The sequence below is a fragment of the Antechinus flavipes genome, chromosome 3, assembly GCF_016432865.1.
Source record: "Antechinus flavipes isolate AdamAnt ecotype Samford, QLD, Australia chromosome 3, AdamAnt_v2, whole genome shotgun sequence".
Lineage (NCBI taxonomy): Eukaryota > Metazoa > Chordata > Mammalia > Dasyuromorphia > Dasyuridae > Antechinus > Antechinus flavipes.
The window spans coordinates 456383844-456405112 of NC_067400.1; the positions used below are offsets into that span (position 1 = coordinate 456383844).

Below are 21269 nucleotides of genomic sequence, written 5' to 3' on the forward strand. Positions count from 1 at the left end.
TACTAATTCAACTGAAGGTCAAATTCATGTTTCTACTGGAAATGCCCCTTTGTGGATTTATATTGAGTTTTTAGTCTACTAAGGTCTTGTCTTATGTGAACTGTTATCTAAAACATATCTCTTATCTATGCTTCTTTATTTGAATCTTTGAATTCTAGTGTAGGACTTTGCATTTATCTCTGTTAAATTCTGTTAAAATAATGTTAAATTTATTAGATTTAGTCCATTCTTCTAGACCTCTAAGATCTTTTTGAATCCCATTTCTGTTGCTTAGAGTTATTTTTCCCAACTTTATACCATTCACAAATTTGTTGAGTATACCATCTCTGCCTTCATCTGAGTCACTAAGTTTTAAAAAATTAAATGGAATTTTCCCAAGAATATATTCCAAGGACCTGAGTTCTGTTCTCATTACTTCTATTAACATGTTTTATGACCTTCAATGAATCATTTGAGAGCTTCAATTTCCTTTAAAGTAAAGTGAGAAATTTAAGCTAGGGTTATTGATAACATTTTATTGAATGCTTTCTATGCAATTAATTGAAAAACCAAGAAGGGAGCAGGGAGAGAAAAAAATATCCTATTTATGTTTCTGTTGTCAGAAATAAGAATATTTATTGAGTTCCAGTGAAAAGTGAAAGGGTCAGCTAACTTGAAAGGTGTGAAAGGGGACAAGATAATGAGCAAGCAATGAGCCCAAACAATCATATGGACTACTTTCCTAGATTTTTTCAGTGGCAGGCCATTAATAGGGAAAATGACCTCTTCTGTTTTGTAAAATGGAATCTTTTTTTTAAAAAATCACATATATGGAAAAGAAATTTAAAAACAGGGATTGTGAAAGGAAAAGAAAACAGCCCTTCTCAGAATCTGAGTAATTTCATTTCAGGAGTCTAACGCTAAATGCCTGGGGCAATTGGAGCCTACCAAATGGGTGCGCAATCTTCTCAAACCCGGTTCATTTGGTTGGGGAGAAACTAGCAGATTCATTGAGCAAGGCAATAATAAAACATACATTATCAGTTCTATTAATAATATGATTTAGCCTTAGCTGAATTCACTTTCTTATGTCCTTCATTTCCCTCAACACCTAAATGTTTTCCTGAAAAAAAGAGCTAATAAAATATATTGAAATTAATACTATACTTAAATAGTATCTGTTTATTAAGTACATTATTAAGTATTATTGTTGCATCTAAACCACTGTTTTCTCTCTAGGCAAATAATAGAGCTTCTGTAACTCCCCGGTTTGATACAAGAAATTCCCAAGCCAATGTATTCTACAGCACTCTTATAATTGACAAAGTGCAAAGCAAAGACAAAGGACTTTATACTTGTCAGGTGAAGAGTGGACCATCCTTCAAATCTGCTAACACTACAGTGCATGTATATGGTAAGAGATGTTTCAGAAAGGCCAACACACATCCTGCTTGTAATCACTGTGGAATCTTTGCTTATCTGTAGAACTACTATCCATTTCCTTTGGTTGCAAATCATGCTGATATGAATAAATACAAGCTTGCTAGTTTAAAACACATGAAAATAGCATTCAAAATTCTTGAAAATGTGATCCCTTGAATTGAGCAGAAAGCCTTTTTTTCCTTTTATGAATTTCACATAATGAAAAATTCAGCTAGGTCATAACAAAATTTTCATATGAAATATTTAATTATTTGTGAAATCATCAAGTAAAGCAAAAGAAAACATCAATTTTCTTCTTTATTGTCTATGCAAAGATTTCCTTGGCAATTGTAGACTCAGTAATGAGTTTTTACTTAGAATTAATATTAAATCATTTCAACTTTAATTTTTTTGGAAAATTCTTATGATATTCTTCAAGTCCTAAAATAGAAGAGCTTTAAGTTAAATGCAATTAAGACTCCACAAAAAAAGATTCCATTCCTTGTTCTCATTCTACATATGCTAATGGGTGGAAAAAATTGAAAAGAGAAGAATAAAAAGGCCATCTCTTAATTTTCAATTTAGCTTTCTCCTCCATTCTCTCTCTTGATTTCTTATCAGTTGTCCAGAGATTTCTAAAACAACTATTCCTTTCTTCTTTGCTTCAATTGTTACCCAAAATGTCCACTAGCTTTTTTGCTGTGATGGTATCAATGTTTCAAGATTTTCACTTATTTTTGTCCATGACTATTTCTGCCTTTAATTTACTTAACTTCTGTGTAAACAACCACTTCTCCAATTAAGAACAAATAGTACAAATAGTAGATTTGCAGTTTTATGTGCAAATTATCTTTTTTTTAAATTATACTATGTTGTGAAAATGCTTGGTTTTTTTCCATTGAAAATTAAATGTTGTTTTTTTTTTAAAAAAAGAACAAATATGTTGCGTTTTGCTAGAAAGAGGAAAAAAAATTCAGATGTTTTCCCAATGAGCAATCTCCCCTGCTCTGTTATGAAGATTAAATGAGGTAATGTATATGAGAGTTCAATAAAGGCTGATGCATGTATAATTTATCACTGTCATTGTGAATATTGACTATAAGAATTTGTACTGATTCATTAGTTCAGTCATAATCTCAACTTCATTTGCAGATAGCTTTCTGCGACCACCTTGAAGAAGACACTAAGTTTATTTGAAAGAAATATAAATTTTACTAATATGTCAATCACTTCTTCTTTCAAAGAAAAACCATTCATCACTGTGAAACATCGAAAACAGCAGGTGCTTGAAACGATAGCAGGCAAACGGTCCTATCGGCTTTCCATGAAAGTGAAGGCATTTCCCTCACCAGAGGTTGTATGGTAGGAACACAATTATTCTTCATATCAGTTTAAAAGCTATTTGTAGGTGGAGGAATGCACAAAGCTCAGTCATTTAACTTCCTGAGGGGGGAAAAAAATCAAGATTAAGTCACTAGAGGCAACTTTAGTTAGCTGGGACCCTGTGTGAAAGCATAAGAGGAAGGACAATGAAGAAAATGGGATAAGATAGGGTCAAAAGATTAGTTTTATTTTTTCAGTCATCATTTGTTTTGTTATCTACGCATTGAGCCTGTTAGCTTCATTCTAAACAAGTTTATTTGGAAATCTTGTCATTGTTCTTTGGACTGCATGTATGATTTTAGCATAGTTTATATTCTGAAGAAAGTAGGTTTTCCTCTAACAAGGATACTGAAAAGAATTATTTCATATTTGGCACAATCCAATATTGAAACCTGAGTAGGAATGTCCTATCAAAGATAGAGACTAAAACTTGGAAGATCAGAAGATCAGGCTTCAACCCCAACAGACATTAATTCTTCTGAGTCTGTTTCCTCATCTGTTAAATGAAGGTAATGATAGTGCCTACCTCACAGATAGGCTGTGAGGATCTGATGAGATTTTACATATATATATATATATATATATATATATATGTATATGTATGTATGTATGTAAAGTTTGCAAGGCACTATATATATAGTGCCTTGCAAACTTTAATTATATAAATGTGAATTAATAGCCTCATTTTAAAGAAAAACAAACATTGGTAGAATTGATGGAAATTTTCAAGGGAGAGTTAAATACCTACTTAAACTAGTTAGTTATGTTTTGGCTTAAAGACAGAATAATCAGAAACTCCTTAAGTGGTGTTAGGTTTGGGTATTTTGTTTTTAACTTCAGTCCAACACCTTTACATAAAAATGTAATTTATTTATGATCACAAGTCATTTTGTTAAATCATATTTGACTAGTATCTTTAGATCAAATTATTGCATTTTAACAAAGGATTATTACTAATTAGGGAAGCAGGAATACATGAATAGAAGTTTGTTCTCCTCAGTCCATTTTTGCTTCAAAAATCGATGTAGACTTCTAAATTTTAAAAAATGCTGTCCTATTATATTTAAGCAATTTACAAAGGAAGTAAAAGGGAAATATTGAATTGCAAATATTATGTTTTCTTAATTCTATTTCAGTGAAGTTAAGTTTAATATTGTTCCCTAGCATCTTTTAAAAATTAATCAATTTATTTTGCTATTGGTCAAATAATAAATTTCCCTTACTTTCAATTTCTCCTAGATAGCAACCTCAAACATATCTCTGTCAAATGAGGTCATATTTATAAAAAACACTTAGTTCAGTGCCATGTACATGGTAGATGTTGTACAAGTCTTCATCCTTTCCTACCTAATAAATTTGGAGGTATCTTAAGTCATTGTATCCAAATGGTATAGTTCTATAGTAACTAAATGGTGAACTAGTGATTTGAAAAAAATTAATGCTTTATGTTTAAGTTAGCAAGAGGGGTAATTAATAATCCAACTAAGTGAAGTTGGCCAGCTGCAAATAGAACTTACTAAATTTTAATTAATTCAGTATTGACATTTAGTTGTAAGAATTTATTTGCATCTATATAATATGTATAAAGTAATTATGAACTGACAAATATTCCTCAATTCTAAGTTATCCAGGGCAATAAATTATTAGCCTATTCAGCTGTAGTAATTTCATATTATGCCAAATCATGGATTATTGTAGGACATATGTACATTGCATTTTAGAACTGAACATTTTGGTGGAATCATAACACTGTGGATCATAAAGATACTTAGAGATCATCTCAGGCCAGTCTCTTACTTTACAGATAAAAAAGCAATGATATTTGCTCCAAATCAGATCAGGACTCTGGTCTCCTAACTTTTGTTTCAGTGCTCTTTCCACTATAATATAATATAATAAAATTCCAATACAACTATTAGAATGTTACCTTCTTATTTGAAGTGAGGAATTTTTAAAATATAGTCTATCATTACTGTTAGCTAATATTGTACCTCAAGCATCTTCAAAATATGTGACCCAACCAAAATATCTCTGTGTGAATAAAAATAGTATACTGTAAAACTATAGAAATAATAGATACTGCTAAAATTACCATTGACATTACAAAACATTACATGAGCTCACAATGGGAAGGTCAATTTTTAATTTTTTCTAGAGCTATGATCTGGTTGAAAGAGCAGCCTCTGTATAGTTTATGAAACATAATGGAAATCAGAAAAATACCTCAAATGAGGTCCAAATGAGACACTTTATAATTAGGTCATAGTGAGGCCCAAAACTCTACTCAATATATTCATGTGTATAATCCAGAATATGGACATATTAAGAAAGGAATCTTTCCTCTCAAATAAGGCACATCCTATTTAGAAAAACATATATTTTAGGATGATACCTAATTTCTCCACAGACGTGAATATTTGTCTTAAAGCAATGTCCTTTTCACTGGTTCATCATTCATTTTCATTTCAGCTTTCTGAAAGAAATTTTTCCTAAATCGATTAATATTGAGTGAGAAAAGAAAATGTCACCACCTGAATTCATAATCTTCTTTTATGTAGTATCTTACTAACTACATTGGCTCTTTCCCCCAGTTCCTCACATTCTACCTCCATAATTTTTTTTTAAAATTTGAACTGAGTATTCATGGATGTAGAAATACTCTTGGTGAGTAAACTCCCTCCACCGATGTGCAGATCAGAAAGAAGGAAGAAATAAAAATTTATTAAGTGCCTACTATATGCAAGTCACTATGCTAATAAGTACAATTCAAATATTATCTTACTTGATTCTCATAACAACTCTGAAGCCAAATTTGAACTCATCTTCCAGCATCTGGTCCCCTCCTCTATTCACTCAGCTACCTAGACTGCTTTGCTAGTGGTAAACTTAGTTGTAAATAATAAAAATATATGGTAAGATGAATAATCATTTACAAAAAAAAAAAAAGGAGAGACGGGAAGAAGAAAAGAGGGATAGATGGGGAGAGAGACATCTAGGATGATGAAGAAGAGAAGGAAATGTATAGAGAAAGGATGAGGAGGAAGAAAGAGCAATAGAGAAAGCAGCAGACACAGAGAGTCTTGCTCAGGATCATTGATCTAATTTGTATTTCTGGGATTTGAACTCAGACCTTTCTGATTCAAAGTCAGCCCCATATATATACCACAGATTAGCCTTTTTTAATCTTCTAAAATATAGCTATGATGATATCTTTTCCCTGCTTAAAAATCTTTAACAGCTTCTAATTTCCAGCAAATAAAATATGAACTCATCAGCCTAGCATACATGACTGTCCCCAGTCTGTCCTAATCACCTTTTCTAGCCTTACCTACTGCGACTGCTTTGCACATCCCCCTTTAAGCCTTCAAAGTGAATTATTCCTCGCTCCTAGAACAAAGCGTGTCCTTTTCTGTCTCATTCATAATATTCCCTCAACCTGGAATGCTCCATACCTCTATTTCCATCTATTGGAATCTTCTCCATATTTCAGAACTAAATTCAAAACCACCTCCTTTCAGAACTTTTCCTATCATCTCAGCTGCAATGATCTATCTCCACCTCTCTTATCCTTTAAAACTTTTCTTGAGCAGCCCTCTCACCATGGTTATTCAGGTATGTTGTTCCTCCTACCGACTTGAGGATAGAGTTTTCACCTTATTCACTTCTGAATACCATAAATGCTTCCCCTCTATGCCTTGTCCACAGTAGGCATTTAAATATTTGTGGAATTTATTTCTAAATGAGGAGAAAAGAAGAGTCCCTTTCTTTATTTTGTCATCTGTTAAATGCTTTGCATGATGTAACAGAAATCAGCTAAATATCACAGAGTGAAATGGGTAACAGCTATATAAATGTTCACTCAGGTAAGAATTCAAGAAGAAAAGGCTGGATAATTAAGTACAATTTTCTTGAACCTGATCTCTGGTGTTCAATGTGCTGCCTTTTGAGTAACAGGCAGGTTTGTCAGAGAAAACTAATGAGGGTGAGCAAGAGAATGTTGTGCAGAAGTGGCTCTCCTGAATTTCCTTAAAATTTCTACCAAGCTTTGAGTTGACTGATTCTCTTGGTCAGTGTGTCCACTCTCTAGGCCTCAAAACTTATAAATATGATGAAACTCATGAACAAGTTTACTGTTTGGTGTTTATAAAGCTAAAGTCATAGAATAAGCTGGGACTTTATTAATGATAGTTCTCTGAATCACAGGTTAAAGAATGGGTTACCTGCTACTGAGAAATGTGCTCGATATGTGGCCCATGGCTATTCACTAATTATCAAGGATGTGGCAGAAGAGGATGCAGGAGATTATACCATCTTGCTGAGCCTAAAACAAGCAAAAATATCCAAAAATCTAACAACCACTCTCATTGTAAATGGTAGGTTTCTTATTGGTTTTTAATTAACTAGTTGAAAAAAATCAAATGAAAAATGTGTGTTATTAATTAAACTTAAAAAATATTGCTTGAATCTACCCAGACTTTCTTTTACAATAACATTATTAGAAAATATGAGAATTTTATTGTTAGGATATTGTTCTTGTTGTTTTCCCTAATTTTGCAACCACTAGGAATGTTTCAGTTAATCATAATAATTATACATACTTCACAAATTTTGTGGTTGTGAAGAATGAAGTGAGATAATTTATCAGTATGTATCAAATAAAATAATATATACAAAACATTTTACAATCTTAAAGCACTATGTTAGATATTATTATTAGCTTTTATTATTCTATGACCCAGGAGAAGGTGATTATAGAAGTTGTTGACATACCTTGTTCATTCTTTACAGTGAAACCCCAAATTTATGAAAAAGCTGTATCATCATTCCCAGATCCTAATCTCTACCCACTGAGTAGCCAGCAGAGTCTGACTTGTACTGTTTATGGTGTTCCCCAACCTACAATTAAGTGGATTTGGCATCCTTGTAACCAAAATTATTCTAAAACGAGGTAAGGACATTTATTTACATCCGTATTTTTAAATGGTTCATCAGCACCTGGGATTGGAATTCCTTTCTGTATTAAAATGGAACCCTCAGGTACTATAAATTTTTTTAAATGAACAAATTTTTATGGTTTCAGTATAGTTTGGATAAAGCTACTCCCTTTTGTTTATTGTGCTAGATGAGAAAGGAGATGTAGCAGAAAATGATGTGGCTGCTGCAGTGATCTCTTCAGTTATTCAGGAATATGAGATGCAATTTATAAATCTTTCCTCTTTCACCTTCTGCTTTCCATCATTTGACCTTTTCTTATGAGGACTATCTTTGGCTGTGTCCTGAGAGTGGGGAGATATGTTAATAATCAAATTCAAGATAAAAACTACATTTTTGTATGTTTAAGCTGAGCAGAATTATATGTTGGCCTTTATTCTGAGATACGGTTTTGGTGATGGTTGTTGCTTTTACAAAGGATTATAAAGATAAAAATTCCCCAAAATATAATTAGAAAATGAGACATATTTGCTATCAAGCTTAAAGAATGAAAAATACTTTCTCAGAGTCTTTTTATGTTTACATCTTTTCTCTTCTAACAGATTGTCAGTTCTTTGAGGGCATCTAATGCATTGTACCTACTATCTACCTGATAAATGTTGTTTCAATGATTATTGTAAAGCCATCCTATAAGTTCCTACAGCACAAGACATGTAAAAGGTTTACCATTTTTCTGCTCATTTTGACATTTTAAAAGTAATTTCATTGTTTGACATTTTCTTTAAATTTAGATATTCAGTAAAAGCAATGTTTAGGTATATGCAGTCTCTTCCCTCTTAAAATTCAGTGGATTTGCTCCAATAGTTTCTCATTAAGTTTTACCTATGGGGTGTTACTTACACTTACACTTACACTTACACTGCTGTTTCTACTCATTTGTCGGAGGATGGAGTATCTACTTCACAAGAATGAATTTTCCCAATAACTGAAACTTACACTTTTAAAATAACAAAACTTTGCCATCATGTTCACAATTTTTGTTGGGAATCTTCCCATACTTCCCTAATGTCCAAAATGATATGTGCTAAATACTCCTTAATCCTTTTTTGGTGACTCAAGGTCATCTTCATGGACATCAATAATAGCATTGCTTTGTAACACAGTGTTGCCCTCAGGAGCTCCTGAGGCATATAAAAGAATCATTCATCTCCATCCCATATGGTCCTAAACTGTTATACTTTTATGCTAATAGTTCTTTGGTTTCCTTGTGTCTACATTCTTGTTACTTTTAGCTATTGTAAGAATGTTTCTACTTCTAATCTGCTGCCCATATATAACTGGCATAAAGGTGGATGTGTCTCCTCTCTCCAGTAAGTTAGATGTCTAGACTTTGGGACAGTTAAGTGACATCCAGAAGCCTTTTTTGTTTGATGTTAACTTCTTTGTTAAGTATATTGTGAATAGTTGAAGTGATTCAGAAGAACATCATATAGAAAAGTAAGCCATTTCTTTTTTGAGAAGCTAAGATATGAAATTCCAACTTCAATTCATGAAGAGTTGTATATGTGGCAAGAATTGGGTGGATGATATAAAAGGTAATGACAAATATTCTCTAAACTGAAAAGCCTTGTTCTTTTATGTGAAAGTAATTCATGTTTCATCTTTTTGTTATAACAATTAAGGCAGCACTATTCAAAAAAATGTAATGTGAGTGAAAAAAGCTGAAGAGTGGTTAAGATTTTTGGTGTTATTGAAGAAGGCTATTTCAATAGAACAGTAGATGATAAAGAATTGAAGGGAGCTAAGTGTAGACAGTTCTTTCTAGAAGGTTGGCAGGTACTAAAAGGAAGGAAAAATAGAAAACTGAAGCCCTGAAAGGAAGGAATTTAAGATTTTTTTGTGTGTTGTTTTTAAAGAAAGTGAGATATAGGCATATTTATAGCAGTGCTGTAGAGTGGGGGAGAGACTAACAGAGAGAACAAGGGGAAATAAATGATAAAAAGAATAGGCTCCCAGAAGATATGGGAGTAGGTAAGCACAAGTAAAAGGTTTAGCCTTAACAAGGAAAATAGCTTCCTTTTCTTCACAGAGAGGATGGGTGAAAACATGGGGTGATTTTGAGATTTAGAACAAGGGTAAAGAGGGAGAAGAGTGTTACGTTACTAAACTAATAGTCAATATGTACACATAAAGGCAACTGTGTGGGAGGGTGTGAAAGGGACAGTAAAGGGACATCTAATATTTATTTCATGAGTTGTAATGAATACAGACTGCTATTTGCAGTTTTTCTCTAGAGGCATGTTTGTGTCTGTTTTGGTTTTCTATAAACTATAACTGTCTCTATTAGAAAAGGAAAAAAATCCCTAAGGAGGGAGGTGTGTGTTAATACTTGGCATCAAGAAGCCAGGATTTCCTGATGGGGAATTGTGCTAAAGTCTTTTTATCTTGTCCTTGGATGGTTTGGCTGGTATGATATTTTATTCATTTCAAATCCATTTTTATCTACTATTTGTGGGTAATTCTAGTTCAAGGATCATACATTTTTCCAGAATAAGCAATCTGAAGAATAGAATGTGAAATTCTGGGCAAGGGGAACTGACTGCTCCATGTTGTTGGCCAAATCTACCAAAAGAAAAAACTGACATTAACAGTTTTTCTATGTCTTTCTTGGTTTTGGTGAGATTCTGGGATTGATACTAAAATTGCTATCAAAATATTCTCATTGGTTTAAGGCCTAAGAGGCAACAAAATGTGCCATTTATCATTTGCTGTAAAGAAAACCATTCCTATATAATTTTAAATTGTTCTTTTTATAAACATAAATATGGTACCATTTTGGTGGGGAAATTGTCCAACAAATTTGAAAAAAAAATCAAAGTAAGAATTCTTGAAACACTTCAAAAGGAGGAATTTGTTCATTTTCAAGTGTTTGGGAATAACTTTTTTTCTCTGCAAATTTTCTTTTATGATCTACTCTGAAGTTTGGGGAGCCAATTTCATCAGCTGTCTCTCCATGCTGTCTGGAAGTATTGAGAGGAAATCCATTGGAGAGCTAAGAAAAAAATTATGCTTAAATTCAATTGTAAACAGAAATTTTAGCATAACATTTCAATATGAGGCATCACTTCTGAAAATGGATTTTTCACCCTTTTGCAATATCTTCTGAGCTCTTCCACTAATTTTTAAAAATATTAATTAAAATAACATGAAGGAAAGTAGTAGATATATATCTTTATATTCTTTTTGTTCATGTAGTTTTTAGTTTTTTACATTTTAGTTCCATTTTGATGGGCAAATATTTTAACATTTTGAATATATTAATTTTTACTAGAAGCTCAGATACCTTCTTCAGAAAGGCAAAAGTCTTGATTAATTGAATATGGTAAAGTTTTTTGAGATTATGATCAGAAAGATTTGTAGATTTACCCTAATTTGCATAGTTTTGTGAAGTCGTATAAATATTGGAATAGCTTTTCCAAATTATCTTAATATTGCCCATCTGGATTTTCTTTGTGGAATATTAAGTGGTATTAGTAAAAAAAAAAAAAAAAAAAGATTCCTGCATTCTTTTATTAAGCAACATATCTAATTCAATTAATTTTTGACTGAATTAATATTATTATGGTTTTTCATTTTCCTAATATGTTTTTATAAGGCATTAGAACTGGACATTTTAAAAAGGGGGAACTTATTTTTAAACTCACTGAACAAATGAGCAAAGAGAGACAATATACAATAAAATTTATTTTCTATTGGTCTGAATGTTGAGTTAGAAGTAAAGGAACAAATATTATTAATTATGACAGTAGAAATTAATTAGATAACTATGTGTGCTTTATGTATCACTGAGTTCTTATCTTTTTCTCATCCCAAACCATTAATAGAATTTTCTAAAAAGGCATTGTTAAGCAACTTCTTTATTGTTAGCTTGAAAATAATTATATATTGCAATTATTTACTAATAGTTTCCTAAATGCAGAGCATTACGTTCAGCTCTAGGTGACATGCAAAAGAAACTGACCTCAAGAAACTTATAGGGAGATGACACTAACACATGATAAGATTTATAAATCTTTAGATTTGCAAAGTATATACACATATTATTTCATTAGCTATATGCAATAACCCCATGAGATATGTACCATTATTATCTCCATTTTATAGATGGGGAAACTGAGCTTCTAGGTAAATGAGTTGCCTATGTTCACACTTCTAGTGAGTGTCGGAGGCAAGATTATAATCTGGCTCTATACTGATTTCAAATGCAGTGTTCTTTCCTCTACAACATACTGTAACAAAGTGCATTCAAAGGGCTGAGGTCAATTCAAGGAAATCAATCAAGGAAAGTTTCCTATAGGATGTGGCTTTTGAATTGTAGTTTAAAGATGAAGAGATCAGGGAAGGAAGAGAGGGCATAAAGCCGAACCATATTCCAAACACAGGAAAGCATGGTATGTGTTTGGAGAAAGAGTAGGCTAATTAGGCTGGAGTATGGATTGCATGTGAGAGATAAATATTGGAGAACCCTGAAAATATCATGTCATGCTAAGACTTATTAAGCCCTTGAATTCTAAACAAGTGACTTTGAAAGTGACTCAGTAGGCACTGAAGATTTTGGAGCAAAGTCTGACATGATCAGATCTATGTGTAAAGAAGATAACTCTGGAAAGAAGGAACAATTGGAGAGGGAAGACAAAGAGGGATTGCTTAAAGATTTAAGAGGCTTGCCTAAAATCCTATTTCAGTGCAATTGCTATGTAGAGATATCATGTGGACCAACTTCCCCATAGGTTTCTTGTCAATATCAAATGAGAAAAATGAAATCCATTTATGAATACACAATTTTTGTGAATCAATACAAAAAGGAAATTGTTTTGATGATAAAAGGGGAAAGAGGAGGAGCTCAACATCTCTTTTAAAAGTGCTAAGCTTTTTAGTGTCTCATCAAAGAAACTCTGTCTTCTCTTGAGGACTGGTTTTACAGAAAATGTTGAGAATATAAATTGTGGGAAATGTGGGGCAAGTTGCCATGCATATCATAAGTCAGCATAATAGCAACATTAGGAATATAATGAGTTAGAAAAATTGTACATTGAAGGAAAATACAATTTTTAAATGTTTATCTATCTAGATAGATATAGATAGATTTTTTACAAAATGAAAATTATGGAAATAACAATTAGAAAGAAGGCAAATTATTGGTTGGAACAGAGAATAGAGTCTTTCCAATTTATTCTGACTTCCATTCATTTATTTCTATTTCCCACATGAAAAACATTAGGAAAGAGTGCTGAGAAGAAAGTGACCATGGCCAGAAGGTTGTGGCCTGGAGGTAGGCCTATGAGTGAATCCTCCCCACTTGGTAGGACCAAGTCTTGGCCCACATCAATTCCTTTGACTTTGCCCAGTTCTCTATGAAAAGCTTATTCATTTTTCTTCTTTTGGACAGAAGAACAAGGACCCCTAAGTCATCCTTGTAAATAGTCATTCACTCACTCATCCACTAGCTCTGCCCAAGAGTCCCTTGCTAAGGTGCTACAGATTAGACATGGTTCGTATCTTAAGTAACTCATCATTTCTTGTGACAAATGTGGTCCAATAGAAATTTACCTGTTCTATGGAGAGGACATTTCTAGGGATCTAGGTATCCTGGTGGCTGAAGATAGGAGACAGATTGATGGAGAAAAAATTTATGCACAAAATAAACTTATTTTTCAAAATAGTCACATTTTCACAGAAAAAATGTGAAGGGATGAAAAAATGGATTAAATGAGGTAGACCTTTTTTTCATATTACCTTCTCATCCAGATTAATTACTAGAAAATTACATGCTCAAAAAAGTCTGCAATATATTCTCAGTTACTCTTCTAGTGTCTTCCTCTATTGCTTCTGTCTCCTGAGCCTTTTTTCTACCAAGATATTGGAGAAAGTCTTAATCTAATAATCATGGGGATGCTAGAACCTTCTTATATGACCAATCAATCAAGCTATATCCTCCTTTAGTGATCAGTTTCTGAACTGCTGCTGTCATTTTTAAAAAGTACCCTCTCCTGCCTTCCCCACAATAGCCAGTGTATTGAATATATTAGGAATCCTCTATGGATCATCTCTATGGTTGGCTCCAGATTGTTAACTTTTTATTAATGTACTTTCTTTTCCAAAGTTCACTGTCTTCAGGTCATATAGTTCTGAAATTTTCTTTCTTCATGGTAGTTTGGGGTTTTAGTCTGTTTTTTCTTATAGCATCTTGAACTTTCTTCATGGATGAACTCAGAAGTTAAAGAGCCTTTCCTGATCCTGCCAGTGGCTATTAACCTTAGCTCCTTAGCACTAGAGATTACTATACATTATATATTTTCATATATATATATATATAATATATATATATATATATATATATATATATATATATATATATATATATATATATATATATATATATATATGTATGTATGTATGTATGTATGTATATTTATCCTGTCAGGTCTTCTGTAGAATTTTCCTTAGTTGCTTTTCTTAATCTTTTGCTCATGAGATGATGAATCCAAGCATTCAGATAGTAAGAATTCAGTTGAATTCTTAGCTAACAACTTTTTTATTAGATTTTTTTTTCAGCTAACATGGTGGATTTTCTAAGAAAACAAAATTGACATGCTTTGAATCTCAAGGATGCACTCGATCTCCAGAAGATCACATTCGGAGTATGAAATAACTGCATGAGTTAGGTGCTTAAAAAAGATAGAAAATGGTAGAAAATATTAAAAGTCCATTCTTAGGGCTTTGTCTACTTTATCACACTGGTCCAGGCTTCGTGTAGAATCTAGGAAAATGCTTTCTTTGACAAATAATAGTTTGCTTTATCTCTTTTTGCCCTTATTAGTGACTAAAATATAAGAAAGGCAAATACTACCAGAGATTCTGTACAGCGCTAGTCTAATTACATTTCTGCATTGTTTATGCCAGCAAATTCACAAAGAATGGAAAGCCAGATCATTAGTAATGTGTTGGGATAGATCATTGGGGATACACATAATGATAAGCATCAAGGGGATTATGGAAAATTAACAAGACAAAAACAAATGTTAATTGTAGTTAATTTGAAATTTGCTGGAAAAATCAAAATATTTTCTGTAAGCCTAGATGTTTCATTTTTTTGTTGTAACAGTTTTAATTTCAATTCTGTTTTCCCTCTGCAAGATGAAAGTTCTTCTGCTTAAAAACTTCCCCTCAAAAGTTACCATTCCCTGGGTGTATAAGTAGATCATATGTCAAAGGGAAACAGGTAATTGAAGAAAACTTTTTAGGAAGATGACAAATATGGCCTCTAACTTAGCATTTCTAATATATTTCTTAGGTCACATGCATACAAACACAGAGCTATTAACTGTATAGTACATAGCATGTGTTTGAGAATGAGAATGTAGACTCAGACTAAGCATGCTACAAAAAATTTTAATTTGTGACAAAATAAAACCTTGAGTCAAATGAGAACTTTAAAGACCACTTCACCAAAGAATGCTTTACCAGGACTTTGTGTTGAGCAAACAACCAAATAAAACTATCTTATACAGTAGTCTTTCATCCCAAGCCAAAAGTGGATGTTCACTTACTAATGAGGAACTTCTTGCAGCCTATTAAATAATTACTGGGTGAGGAAGTGCATGCAGTGCAATGTGAATGTCCCAAAGAGGAACCCTTATTAATATTTCATAAAAGCCCTGAGAACAGAACTCCAGCCTATTTGCCACTGCCTCTTTGCCAATTTTCTGTGCCCAAGTGTGATTTGCTACTTTCCTGCTTTTCAGCTCTCCTCACATTGATAGAGTGAGTCTGGTAAACAATTATTCCTAATGAATTAACTGTCTCCTGTAATTGCTATAAAAGATTTCATTGTGTCCTTTAAATAAAACAACAAAAAAAGTCTGAGTCATGCAAATTCTATCTTGTATGGGTTGAATGGTGAACTTGCTGCCATGAATAGTGGAGCTTCCCAGGACTGGGAACATTGGAATATAATGACATAGAATGTGGGAAGATGCATTGGAGATGGGGGAATAGGATACTAGAATTCTGCGTATCTCTAAATCTATCTTTCTTCAAAGGGGGAGGAGTTGATTGAATACTTTAGTATTGAATCAGTGAGTTAATTGCTTGGGAGAAGATATTTAGACAATGTAGGAAATTACTATATGAGAGAAATTATTTACAAAATGAAACAAAAAAATATTGCAACTAATAAGGTTTATTGTCCCCACAACTATGGTGTTTAGGATGCAGTTTTGACACAATTTCTCTGTCCTATCTTAGGAGGAAGTGGGGTTTTGTGCATTTAGAATATGAAAAAAGAATAAGAAATAGGCCTAGTTATTGTCTTCTTAGTTTTATATTTCAAAAGGGGTCTGGTCTGACCTTGTTCAAAACCAGGTTCATTTTGGTCATGGAAGGCCTTTCAGATTAAAAAAATTCCTTATTCTATCCCTACATGTTGAAATCCTACCCATCTTGCAAATTCAAATGTAGGAATTACTTCCTCCATGGAACATGGAAATGGATATTTTTCCCCCAATATCTCATAGCAATTTTTATACCTCTTTGAAGCAGTTATATTCCTCATATTTGTTAGTTATCTCTCATCACCCTAACTAGATTTAATCTTTTTGAAGATGAAGATAATGTTTTCTTCATCTTTGTATCCCTCAGTAGATGCTAACTAAATGTTTGGCAGATTGAATTGAAATACAAAATTTCAAGAAAACTAAATCTACTCTAGAGGCCTCTCCAATGATTCAAGTTATTTTGGTCCAGGATGCCCAGAGCAATGAATTAAGCAAAAAAAATAAAATAAAATAAAATCGACATAGACTCTACTATCTTCAGAACCGAGGAAAGTTTGGGGTATCTTCCCAAAATTACTATTGAGATAAACTCTCTGGGGAAAATACAGGTTGGATAAAACCCAAACCAAACCCAATGAGTTTGGCTGAAATCAAACCAGTTTCCAGAATGCAGAGAGTCAAAAGTGGTTGAATACACTGAATTGGACTTGTTTTGACATTTTCAACTAACAGTACAGTCCTCTCCTTGTAATTTTTTTCAGTGTGTGGGTGTGTTTGATGTCCTGTAGTAAAGCCTCATCCTCTCAATTTATTGCCAGGAATTAATGTCCTAGACCAGAGGTCAGAAAACCCTCAGTTCTGTAAAACATCACCAGAGGTATTGAGTGCATGGAGTACTTTGAGGGGCCCAGTGATGCTCCTATTCTTAGATGAATTGGAAGGTATATTAGGATCATCTGAGGAGGGCGTTTACAGATAAGAAAAATAAGAAAGATAGTCAGCATGTACATTTGCCAGAAGTAAATAAAGCCTGTCAAAAAATTTTTGGCATGATCTTGGAGTGGAGAGAACATTTAGCCAGAGGCATAGAAAAAATGGAGTGAGTGCAGGGAAGCAGAGGAAGGTAGAACAATGTATAGCATTGAAAAGTCTTTTCTCTGGGTCTCCTCCATTTGTTAGTGATTGTGATAGGTGGGATGTTCTCACGCTGGTGCCAGTCCAGACAAACACAATGTAATGGTGTAAATGGAGTGAGTAATTATGACATTGTCATATCAGACCCAGACTAGTATTGTTTCCCTGAATTTTATCACTATTACTTCCCCTATTAAATTTCATCTTCTTACTCTCCCACACTACTGAATTCTCCTTCCTTGTACAAAACAATCCAATTATGGCTTCCTGTTATCTACTGAATACTCATTAGACTCCTCAACTTACTATTCAATACCTACCCCTACTCCCAGTCTGGTACCACTTTGTCTTTCTAGCCTTGTCTCATTTTTCTGACTATAGACTTGATTTTCTTAAAAGTTAGACCATGCCTATTACATAGCAAGCTCTTAAGCAAGTGATAATTCATTCATTCTCTATGCTTTGTAGGCCATGTTGCCAATTTTTAGGCATATGAAAAATGAGCATTTTCTGCTATCTTGTCAAAATTCCCTCACTCGCCAGATTGAGAATGGAATTAATTTCATTCTTCAGTGATGTGGTGCCATTTGGAGCCATGGTTTCATGATAGACCATAGCTGCTGAGATATTGATGAGAAGCTTCTTGAGGCATTTTCATTCTCAGGGATTCATGATAAGCTCTCTGGGGATTTTAAATGCTATTCCATCATCCATGGCTTGTAACTTGTGGGTGCCTGGAGCAGCGGTACAGTAGTCAGACCTGCCTGTATATAAACATTCTCCATGATAGATAGATTTCAGGGAGTCCATGAATGTTGATAGGAAGATTTTATTTTTTCACTAAACTTTTTTTTTTACCATATTTTTAAAAGACATTCTTCTGAGAAGGGATCCTTAGGCCTTTCCTGACTGCCAAAGGAGTCCATGACAAAAAAAAAAAAAAAAAAAAAAAAAGGAGGAGTGAGTTAGTAACTCTTGTCTTAGAGCCTCTTTTGTAGGTACAATTATCAAAAAAAAGTCCTAGGTAAAATTATGACATAGGAGAAGTTTGTTTTTTTTAGTCCACAGTTTGTTTATCATGGACACCACTCAACCCCCATACCCAGCCTTCAACTTTATTCTGTTCCCAGATATCCACTGTTCCCATTTCAATGTTCATTGTTCTCCTACTGTAGCATCCTATGCTCTCTACAAAGTCCCATCAAAACTAGCCTGATCTTTGTCTTATCTCCTCAGGCCTTGTACCTCCTTGTGGCTTTCTAAACTATCTAAACTAGTCAACTAAAACTTAAAGGTTAGCCCTTTTATATAACATATATGCATTCTGACAGAGAGTGAGAGATTTTGAGAGACTATATTTTCACACAGAGTAATTAAAATGGATTTTTCAGACACTGGAGCAGATTGGTGTATAAGAGCATATTCAATTTCTACTTCTTCCAGGAAGTCCTTGCTTATTAACTTCTTGGGGCCACAATGATTTTTTTTTTAAGTTTGACTTCTCTGGCATTTATTGCTTATATTAGACAGCTAATCATTTACCTTCTTGTATTGTTCTCTGGTTTTTTCCCCCATGAATCTATGACACCTTCTCAATGAAACTGTAAGCAAGAATTATGTCTTGTACCTCTATTCTTATGTAACATGTGGGCTGTGAACACTTGTTGAATTGAATTGAAACACTTGCAATAATCATAAGTTTAATATTTGACACTCTCATTGAACAATTAGAAATCTGTTGCTATCAAGGTAGAAGATTGTTTCCCCTACATCAGCATCATTGTATATATCAATATATAAATGTATATTTCTATATTGGAATTACTCATTTTATCACTGCCAAATAGAAACTGTTGTAATAAGTTTGTTTAAACATCTATAAGATGACCTTTTGTTTTCATCCACTTTGGTCATGTTAATAGAGGTACCATGTCACCTTTGTTTGTGAAATAGGTAGGGGGTTATCAAATGATGAATCATTCCTAATTTTTAGCAGGTTTGAGATAAGTGATTGTGTCTGATTACTTCCTAAGAAAAGACATCTCAGAAGAAATTAGGTAACTGTCTTTTTCTGTGAATTGTCCATAATGAAGAAGTCTGCTTTCATTCAGGGGGGAGGTTTTAGATCCGTATCCAGGTTACTAGCTAACTTGCATCCCATGTTTCTGGATAATTCATTCTTTTTGTCTCTTATAGACCATTCATGTTCCATGATACAGAGGTTATTTTCTTGGAATTCAGTTATCTCCTATTTACCATCATATCAAGAAGACTCAGGATTCATTGTAACCTAGGAAACCTTACCACGAGCAATATTTAGAACACTTATACTGTGTAAAAAGAACTAGGGAGAGAAAGATTCTGCAGTTTCTAGGAAGCTATCAGAGGATTCTACCCTTCCTTTCACCACAAATCAAAAGATAGCTTCCATCATTTGCTTTTCTAAGCCTTTTGAAAATTCTAACTACATGTGTATTTCATTTGTTTATTTTTCCCCTTCTTGTACTGATAATGAGTTCTACTCTAATTCAGTAACCATGTTTCAAAAGAAAGCATTGGAAGCCACATAAGCAAGTTAAGCCTAACGTCTTAAGATGGAAAATAATGGTCCTATTATATCTTGTTTAGTAAAAACATTTTCCATACAATCGTGTGTTATATTTCTATACTTTTGGTGAAATTGTGCGTCATCCTTGAGGGAGGAAGGGCAATCAGTTACTCTCCCAGTGACTTATAAGCCTTTATGCACTATTCATGGAATAAAAAGAAGAAACAACAGTGCCATACTAATTTGCCATCACAGGAATTTAACCAACCTGCTCTATGGAAACTGTCCAACCCTGAGTACATGATCTACTTTTCAGTAACTAAAGTTTCCATTTTTACCATACCATTGTTCAATAAATTTATTTCTTTATCTTCAGAGATAGTTTAAGACTTGAACGTCATCATCCTAATCAAAATCATCGTAATATTTAAATAGTACTTTAACGTTTATAAGAATTTTCTATTTTACTTGATATTCCAGCAACTTCATGAGGTAAATGTTCTTATTATTCCCATTGAACAGATGGGGAAATTGAGGCAGAGAGAGGTGACCAGAGTATCTGGCAAAATTCAAACTCAGGTCTTCCTAGATATAAGTCCAGCATTCTACTCACAGTGATAACAATACGTTTTTTATTAAGAATTCTTCTCAACAGTGTTAAAGGAATAAGGGAGATTGTTTACAGCCATTTATAGCCACAGTTCAAAAGGGATAAAAAGAATGAATTATCCAGAAACATGTGACGCAAGTTAGCTAGTGACCTGGATATGGATATAAAACATCCCTCTGAATGAAAGCAAACTTCTTCATTGTGGATAATTCACAGAAAAAGACAGTTACCTATTCCTCCTGAGATATCTTTTCTTAGGAAGTAATCAAACACAATCACTTATCTCAGACCTGCTAAAAATTAGGAATGATTCATTATTTGATAACCTCCTACCTATTTCAATCATTCCTGAATCAAAGTCTGTTTTTTCATTAATACCTTTCCCAGTTAAAACCAGTTCCCATTGTAAATATAAGTAATTCCTGTTCATAGAATGCTTTATCTTTCACAAAATGTGTTCTTCACAATGAACCTGTGAGGTAAGTATTGTGAGTATTACCACTTTTGTTTTACAACTGAAGAAACTAAAACTTTATAGAGACAATATGACTTATTCTTGGTTTCACAGCTAATAGGTATCAGAGCCAAATCTAAACCCAAATCTTCTGATCCTGTGTCCAGGATTTTTTCCCTCAAAGTACTGGGAAAGAATGTGTTGGTCCTTTTGTTTTGAAATTCAAGTCTATACTCTTCCAGTCTAAACATTACCCATACTTGATGAAAGACACACTGGCAATGACTCAGATTTTGAGAAGATAAAAGTAAATCCTTGGGACTGTTGAAGTTTATGATAGAATCAAACAGAAAAGGGAAAAAAAGGAGGAAGGAAGGAAGGGTTGGGGAAGACAGAATCTTACTCAGAGTCTGAATGGGCTGGAAGGTTGACTAGAGCAGGAAGGAATGTACGCCAAGAAGAACACGAAAG

General features: G+C 33.4%; 1 protein-coding gene across 1 annotated transcript in view; it reads left to right on the forward strand.

Moving 5' to 3' along the window:
• Positions 1-21269, forward strand: part of FLT1 (fms related receptor tyrosine kinase 1) — a 174844-nt gene that overhangs the window by 48130 nt on the left and 105445 nt on the right. The window contains exons 7-10 of the mRNA XM_051986524.1: positions 1219-1393; positions 2646-2763; positions 6988-7157; positions 7573-7732. Of these exons, the coding sequence (XP_051842484.1) occupies positions 1219-1393; positions 2646-2763; positions 6988-7157; positions 7573-7732 (623 nt within the window). The remainder of the gene's footprint in view (positions 1-1218; positions 1394-2645; positions 2764-6987; positions 7158-7572; positions 7733-21269) is intronic.